Source organism: Rhinolophus sinicus, chromosome 9, assembly GCF_057876585.1.
Source record: "Rhinolophus sinicus isolate RSI-liver-muscle chromosome 9, RSI-T2T, whole genome shotgun sequence".
Classification (NCBI taxonomy): domain Eukaryota; kingdom Metazoa; phylum Chordata; class Mammalia; order Chiroptera; family Rhinolophidae; genus Rhinolophus; species Rhinolophus sinicus.
Genome location: NC_142509.1, coordinates 40,371,375 through 40,379,522, shown reverse-complemented (window position 1 = coordinate 40,379,522; position 8,148 = coordinate 40,371,375). Strand labels below are relative to the sequence as shown.

The 8,148-nt window shown below is 56.9% G+C and overlaps 1 protein-coding gene across 1 annotated transcript; it reads left to right on the top strand.

The window, feature by feature from the left end:
• Positions 1-4,298: 4,298 nt before the first annotated feature.
• Positions 4,299-8,148, top strand: LRCOL1 (leucine rich colipase like 1). Its single transcript, XM_074321374.2, has 5 exons — positions 4,299-4,445; positions 5,700-5,933; positions 6,020-6,145; positions 6,295-6,417; positions 8,086-8,148. The coding sequence occupies exons 1-5, from the start codon at positions 4,299-4,301 to the stop codon at positions 8,146-8,148; spliced, it is 693 nt and encodes a 230-aa protein (XP_074177475.1).

Here is an 8,148-nt window from a genome sequence, read left to right as displayed (position 1 = left end):
GCGGGATTTACTCCTTTGGTGCCTGGCTGATTTCCCTCAGCATAATGTCCTCCAGGTTCACCCACATTGCAGCCTGTGGCAGGGTCTCCTTCCTTCACGGTGAACGACGTTCCCTTGTGTGGAAGGCCCACGTTGCATTTGTCCATCCGTCCATCAGACGCTTGGGTGGCTTCTACCTCTGGGCTGTGGTGAGTGGTAGACAGTGGTGGGCCATGACCTTTGTAAACTGTGCTTCCCGTGCGGGCACAGTGTGCCCCTGTGGTGTCTGGGCTGTGTGACTGGTCAGGCACATCGTGTCCACTTTGGTAACCTGCCTGGGCCTGGGACCTTCCCGGCGGCCTGTGAAGAGGTGTGAGACCAGAAAAAAATGTTTTTCCTGGTCTAAACTACAAAAAGAACACTGCAAGTTTGAAATTCAAAAACGTTTGAGTTGTGATTCAAATGTACCTTTCATGTAGTTATAATAATTATATTTGATAGATTTGACACAATATGGACACGGCTCACAAAGTTCATACAATGGCTATGGGTTTGCCCTTTTATCCTGGAAAATGTTTATATATGGCTCCATTGTCTGGTGTCATTTCTCTAGAATCACGTGACTGGGCATCTGAGACCTTTGACCTGCTGTGAGGGAAATAAACAGGAATCTCTGTGCCCTTCATACCAGCCTGGGGCCCTCACAGAGCCTCAGGAAGCAGAAAGGGGTGTGGTCAGCACGAAGGGGTGTGGTCATCTGGAGGGCGTGGTCATCAGAAGGGTGTGGTCAGCAGAAAGGGGCTGCAGGAAGTAGGGCGCCAGCTAGCCTGAAAGAGTGGGAGGCTTATCCAGAGCCTTCCACAGCGGGGGAGGGGGGGGCTGGCCCATCACTGTGATCAGACTTGAGGCAGGCGGGTGGGGATGCTGACAGTGGAAAAGGCCCGTTCCAGGTGCCCTGAGGGGAGGGGGAACTAACTAAATGTGAAGTATTACAGGCTGAATTGTGTCCCCCAGTCCATGTGCTGGGTCCTGACCCCAGGACCTCGGGGGTGGCTGCATTGGGAGATGGGCCTTCACAGAGGTGATTACGGTAAAATGGGGTCACTCGGGGGGGCCTGATCCTATATGACTGGGGTCCTCATAAGGAGGTCAGGACACAGACACACACACACAGGGTGACCCTGTGAGGACCCAGGGAGGGCACGGCCGTCCACACGCCGAGGAGAGAGGCCTCAGGGGGAACCAGCCCGGCCCACACCTGGATCTCAGGTTCCCCACTTCCAGGACGGGGGACAGTAAGTGTCTGGTTTAAACGGCCTGTCTGGCATTTGTCACGCAGCCTTAGCTGACTGATAACAGGTCCCATGTGCTTGGTTGGGGGGCGGATTTGCTTCTGGGACTGGTCCTGACTTGGAAGTGGCGCAAACCAAGGCAGCTGTGGTCGCTGAGCCCGTCTGGGCCGACTAACATGGGGGTGGTGGCATCTGGGGCTGGCAACTGCCGACTGTGGGGCAGGGCTCTGTCTGAGCTCTATGGCCGGCCTGGCGTCAGATGCAGATTCAGCCTCCAGGACAAAAAAGTGTTTTGGGTTCCACTGTAGAGGTACTTGGCGACTCATACGGGCAGCTTCTGAATGGCGCAGAAAGGAGCATGACCTCAAGGACGGACCACAGCCAGTCCCTCCCTTCTCCATCGGGCTGGCCACCCTGGGAGGCCTCACTCGCACTTGCTGGTCGTGGGGAAAACCGCAAACCCTGACTGCTGAGCCGCGCCCACGGTAAAGGGGCACCCAGCTTCGTGAGGCTTTTATTGAGGGACAAGTTTTCAAGCATCATTATCACGCTCGCGATGAAGCAGAGTTGGGGTGCATTTTTAAAGGTGAACCCTAACCAAGGGCCGGTAGTGTCTCTGCCGAGTCCAGGGCTTCCCTGCTCCCTTTCCTCCACGTCTTTGCCAGTTTTGGGGGACAGCCAATTAAAATAGAACCGAGGCTCCGTCCATGTATCTCTGTAGAAACCAATCAGCAAACCTTTTGGATGAGATGCTCTAGCAATGTTTTCAAGCTATGGTTCATTGTAGATCCATTTAAATCTAAAATTACAGGAAAACCAGAATTGGAGAGACAGTGCATCCCGTGACTTGCTATTTTTGATAAGGAAACTCTAAACGGCACTAAACTCTTGCCTTTCTGAGATGTTTCATGTTGCTGAGCTCCTGGAGGCCCTTCCCGGTGACGGGAGTCATTTCTGGGTATTTGTGAGGGAACAAAGGGACCTCAGCTGACAAATTCTGTGAGTGCCCTGGTCATCCTGGCCAGGCTGCTCCTGTGTGACGTGCATTGAGTCCTCCCGCGTTTTCTCACCCAGACACCTCCCCCACCTGGCTCAGGGCCTTCTGGCCACATCCTGGGACTCAGAATCCAACCCTCCGTGTGGGTCTGGGGGGGCAGGCGTCGTCCCCCAGGCAGCCCCTCTCTGTGCTCCCAGCCACACCGCTCCACCCAGCAGTAGGTCACCGTGTGTCTCTCCCTCCCTTCCTTGGGAGGCTCCAGTATCTGAATTCCTGTCTCAAAGAAGACAGATGGATGACCACAGGCTGGAGATGGGGGCAGACTCGGCCAGCAGGTTCCCGGGCTCGTGCTCTGGGAATTCTGGGAAAAACAGAATTCACTGTACTTTGCAACACAAATACCCTAGTAAAGAATGAAGGGGACAGTTGAATGTGGCTTCATAGAATCATCTGGAGACCACAGATTCAGGGGGACAGTGATGGGACCACGGGAGCCCACCCCTCAGGTCACAGGAAGGGGAACCATGTTTCTGTCCCCAAGGCCCTGCAGCCACAGAGGCCGGACGGGACCCAGTGTTGGTCTGAAGTCACATTGCAGGGTCTGGAGCTGGCAGACGCCAAGGGGGCACTGCCAAGGGGGCCCGGAAAGACCACTGTGAGGGAGGGAGTGAAGGTGACAGGGACGTCAGCATCTGGGGACCCTGAGGGGCAGAGCAGAAAACAAGGGCATGAGGCTCATGGTTCAGTGGGGGACACCCCCCGAACGTGCTGTCCCATGAAGCCCAGCCAGGAAGACGTGACATGGCCCCATGGGCGCCCCCACAGCCCTGCCGAGCTATGAAGGCCGTGTTAGGATTGGGGCCTCAGTGTCACGCTGCTCCCTGCAGGGTTCTGGCCGATTGGAAGTGACTGCTGGTGGGCCTGGTTGTTCTGTGGGGTAATGGATTGTTCTGGAACGAGACAGAGGTGGTGGTTGCACAACACTGAGAATGTACTAAATGCCACTGAATTCTTCACTTTCAAATGGTAAATTTTATGTTACGTGACTATAACTGCAATTAAAAAAATAAAAGAACTGGGGACTAATTTGGAGGCCAAATGTCCAGTTATGAACAGCAGGCGGCCAGCCAAGTGCCCATGTGTAGTTCAGGCCCAGACAGAGGGCAACTCCAGACTCCTGGAGTCTGTCGAGTCTGGAAGAGGGAGTCGTCACATGTGCTGGAGGCTTCCAGCCCAACCCCTGCCACGGCCGGACTGGGCCCCCGGGTGTGGACGGCGTCGTGGTCGGGGTCGGGGTCGGGGTCTGGGTGGGCCTCCAGCAGATGGACCCGGGGAGACGGACGCAGTGCCCCTCCAGCCACAGAGACACTTAAACTGAAGGGCTTGGCCGTCCAGGGAGAAAACCTTGTTCAAAATCCATTTTCCACTCAGTGCTAAAAAGAAGTGAGCTCTCGGGGAAGAGACGTGGAGAGACCTTTGGTGCATGTGACTGAGTGAAAGGAGCCAGTCGGAGAAGGCTGCACACTGTGTGATCCCAACGCTGTGGCATTCTGGGAAAGGCAGGACTGTGGGGGCAGTGACAAGATCAGGGATTGGGGTGGGGGGTGAACAGGCGGAGCACAGAGGGCGTTTAGGGCAGAGGAACGACCCTGTGTGACACATAATGACATACGCGTCATGACACATTTGTCCAAACCCACTGAACAGACATTACAGACTCTGGGTGATTGTGATGGTCAGTGTAGTTTCAATTGTAACAAACGTACTCCACCAATGCAAGGTATGAATAACGGGAAACTGAGGCAGGGGGAAGGGGTATATGGGAACTGTACTTTCTGCACAATTGTTCTGTAAACCTAAAACGGCTCTAGAAAATAATGTCTGTAAATCTTAAAATATCCATTTTGCAAGAGAAAGATTGCGAGCAGGAGGGGACAGGAAGTGGGTCTCACGTGAGGTGTGTTGGGGGGCAGAGTGGCCCTGAGCGTGGGGACGTTCCAGGGCCATCTGGGCATCGACAGGCTGGCCCGATGGCACACGCTAGACATCTGCTGCTGCTGTGTGCGCTGCCTGTGTTCCTGGCGATGAAGAGACACATGCCATCGTCCCACAAGGTAGGCTCCACGCCCACACCCCTGCATGCGGGGCTCCCTGGGGCTGCCTACCCGTCCCTGCAGGTGCCCTCTGTGTCCAGCCCCCTCTGGGCTCCTAGAAAAGAAGGTGCACTCGAGCCTCCAGGACGGTTGACATGGGGGCCGACGGGTCTCAGTGGCCCACGTCCTGGGATGGAAGTGGCTCTCAGGATGGTAATGTCAGCGTAGGGCCCAGCTAAGGATCTCCCTGGAGGAAGCAGGGGGCCATCAGGCCGCATAGATGCACGAGGGTCTGACAGGAGGCGGTGTGAGCTCGTGAATAAAGGTGACAGTGAGGACAGCCCCGCCTCATCCGCACATACACCCAGGGACGCGCCCCATGCTCCCTCCTGCTGTTGGGGCGCCCAGCCTAGAAGTTAGCCCCTCCTCTGTCCCCATTTCTCACCTGCAAACCCGGGCTCCTGAGCAGTAGGATCTCTACAGAAAAGCAAAGCGAAACGGTTCCCGTCTGAAAACCCTTTCAAGAGCCTCCAGGGTCCAGGCAGCAGCTCCCAGTGGCTCTGACCCCAAGTCTCCAGGCCAGTCTGGAGGGTCCCCAGGTCAGTTATGATCTGAGGGCGCTAAGGGGTGTTCTGCCCGCTCACCCTCCTACGAGCGTGTGGTGGCATCCCCCCGGGGTCACAGTGTGTGTGACAGCTCAACAGGTAGAATCGAGGCCACGATGAGAAGCCAGCTTGGAACACAGGTGCCACTCTGCTGAGCACGGTTTGTTTTGTTATTTTGGAAAGCTACGCCAATTTTTCATAACAATCTTTTTTATATTAGCATGGAGTGGGTTTACTATTTTTAAATGAATACATGAATACGTAAAACTTCTCTCCGTGTTAGCGTCCACTGCACTGGACACAGGAGACCTAACCCACGCCCACAGCGGTTCTCTGGGGCCCCCAGTAATGTTGTGAGTTTTTAAAAGAAGTTTGAGAACCGAGGTCAAAGGCCACGCTCACTGTGGCAGCCGTGGGCGGGTGGCAGACCTGGCTTGACCCTCAGGTGCAGCTCCGTGTTGGCTCTGTGGCCTGTTACTGACCATCTCTGTGACACGTGAGCACGTGAGGCACGTGGCACAGCACCAGGAAGCCCTTTGCCTGCCCTGCTGCTCGGCGACTCCCTAGCTTCCTCCATCCTCTGTGCCTCAGTTTACCCTCTGTCCACATCACTCAGGACAGACGCAGACAACTGTTAGCTCCCTCCCCCCCTTTCCACAGGCCATCCTGGCCTTCCACCCACCTTGGTCTGTGAATGTTCCAGAAAACTCCTCAGGCGAGCTGTTTTTGAAAGGTGTGGGGCACGGGCAGGACGCGGGAGGCAGAGGGCAGGGAGTGCCCGTTGCAGGAAGCAGGGTCTGCAGCAGCCCCAGGAACAGAGACACAGGCCCTGGCGTTGCAGGGGATCGGCGAGCCCTGCAAAGAGCACTTGGAGTGCCAGAGTGGCTGCTGTGCCATCAACAGCCTGAACCCACAGAAGTTCTGCACGGCCCAGACCTTCTTCCTACATTGCCTGTCGTGGCAAAAGGTGCGTCCTGGGGCGGGTGGGCCACGGGCCTCCGGGAAGGCGGGCCAGCAGGCAGAAAGGGCTAGCTAGACCTCCTTACCCTGCAGCCCACCGGGCACTCGTGCTCGGACCACGGGGAGTGTCGGAGCAGCTGCTGCACCACCAACAGCAAAAGGGCGCTCCGCTTCTGTGTGCCCAGAACCATCTTCTACCAGTGCGTGCAGTGGCGCAAGGTGAGGGCGGGAAGGTGCCTCCTGGGGCCAGGTTACAAGGTGGCACAGGTGGGGGGGTTGCCTGCTCAGGTGCACAGGTGGGGGGTCGCCTGCTCGGGTGCATGATTTCCAGGCATCTGGGGTGACTTCTGGCCTCTGTGTTCCTCCAGCCAAATGGGGCCTTGTGCACTGACCACAATGAGTGCAGGTCCAAATGCTGCATCCTGCTCACCGAGGTCAACCCCCCGCGTTGCATCCCCCGCAGCGGGATCCTCGCCCAGTGCCTGCCGCTGGTGAGTCCCTGGCGGCAGGTCACGCAGCTAGTGGACAGGGGGCTGTGTCTCCAGAGCCCAGTGGGTGTCCCCTTCCAGGAGACGCCACCATCTGCCATCTGGAGATTGGCCTCAGTGTCTGTTTCCTGGAGCAGGAAGAGTGGACAATGTGTCAGACGGGACATATGTTGAGGGCATAGTGGGGCTCACAGATGGGTCAGGGACCCAGGGAAACAGGTGCTGATGTGCCTGGTGGAGGGCAGAGGCTGGTGGAGCGGTGGGACCCATAGGACCAAGCAGCACCCGGGAACAGGTGACAGTGAGGCTGCCGCCACCCCCGGCCTGGAAGCCCAAGAGAGGACCCTCCCCAGGAACATCCCTTCTCCCACCTCCCTGCTCCTTCGGGAGCCTCCCATGGGATGAAGCTCCTTCGGGAGCCTCCCATGGGATGAAGCTCCTTCGGGAGCCTCCCATGGGATGAAGCTCACTGCAGTCCAGGAGCGAAGAGGTCGGACGATGCAGCCCCAGAGCCCAGCCTCCAAGGGCTCAGAACAGGCAGAGAGCAGGGAGGACAGCTGGGAGGGGGCAGATGGAGACAAAGGGAGACACAGACGAGGGATAGACAGAGATGGGGGACAGACAGCAATAGGGGCAGATGGAGCCGGACAGAAGTAGATGGAGATGAGGGGCACGGGAAGCTGCGAGAACATCTGCTGTGAGATGCGTGTGGGTCCCTCACTACACATTTTGTGCTGGAACCCATGATGTCCATCTGATTATAAAGGGGTCTCTGATTATAAAGGGGTCCCCAGCAGTTAAGACCCACTGATGTTGAGCGCCTGTACCTTGCTCTGGGGTCATCGGCACCCAGGCGCAGCAGGTGCTCAGACAAAACTGTGGCAAATCATGTCCAGATGGGCCCACTGGCGTCCTGCTCCATCTGTGCAGCAGGAGGGACGTCTGGGCTCATAAGACACAACTGTCCTGAGAGCCGACCTCCTTCTGCTCCTGCATAAGGTGCTGTCTCCCTGTGCATTTCCTGATTTCTGCTCTGTCCTTTAGTGATATGGGCAGGAATCTGTGCCCTGAAGAGCCAGCAGTACTGTACGGACATCCACTGTGGGTCTCGTCATGCACGTTACGGGAGCTCGTGCGTGCCACACTCCAGGCTCTTTCTGGGACCAGCAACGTCACACTTGGCATTAGTAAACTCTCCTGAGTGAGTGAAAGTGGGTTTTGTCACATCTATTTTTTTTCAGACAATAAAGGCAATGTGCAGCCTGTGGACAAGGGGATCCGCTCAGGTGTGGGGCAGTGGCCCCTCCTCTCAGGTGTGACCTGGCAAAGAAAGGGCCGCTGCTGAGTGGCGACTGTCCCCTCCCTTCTGGCGTTTCCATCATAAAGGCACATTAAGTGTGGGTTGTCAGTGCAAGTAAAAATAATCAGCGTCCCAAGCTGCACAGCCCCACGCTGCTGGTGGCACTGGGAGCACAGAGCTACCCAGGCTGAACGCCCGCTCCCTGGGGGGAACCGTATGGGAGACCCTTGGTGGCTTTGTTTCCTTGGCATGCAAGATGTCTGAAGACTTGTGAGGAAAAGCCCCTCAGCCGAGTCCTTGTGGGGACAGGGAGTGACATTTAGCTCTGGTGCCCTCCCATCTCCTGTTTCCTGTTGGTCAAATCCCTGCAGCCCACTTCCTGCCAAACGTCTTCTCAGAGCCAGGTCTCCCTGGAGGCAGCTGGGCGCGTGTGA

Bases quoted from the DNA above. Each gene is read 5' to 3' on its own strand.
- LRCOL1 (XM_074321374.2), top strand. From the start codon at position 4,299: ATGGCACACGCTAGACATCTGCTGCTGCTGTGTGCGCTGCCTGTGTTC. The intron at 4,446-5,699 runs GTGCCCTCTGTG...TGTTTTTGAAAG, and splicing joins CTGCCTACCCGTCCCTGCAG to GTGTGGGGCACGGGCAGGAC. The intron at 6,418-8,085 runs GTGAGTCCCTGG...AAATCCCTGCAG, and splicing joins TCGCCCAGTGCCTGCCGCTG to CCCACTTCCTGCCAAACGTC.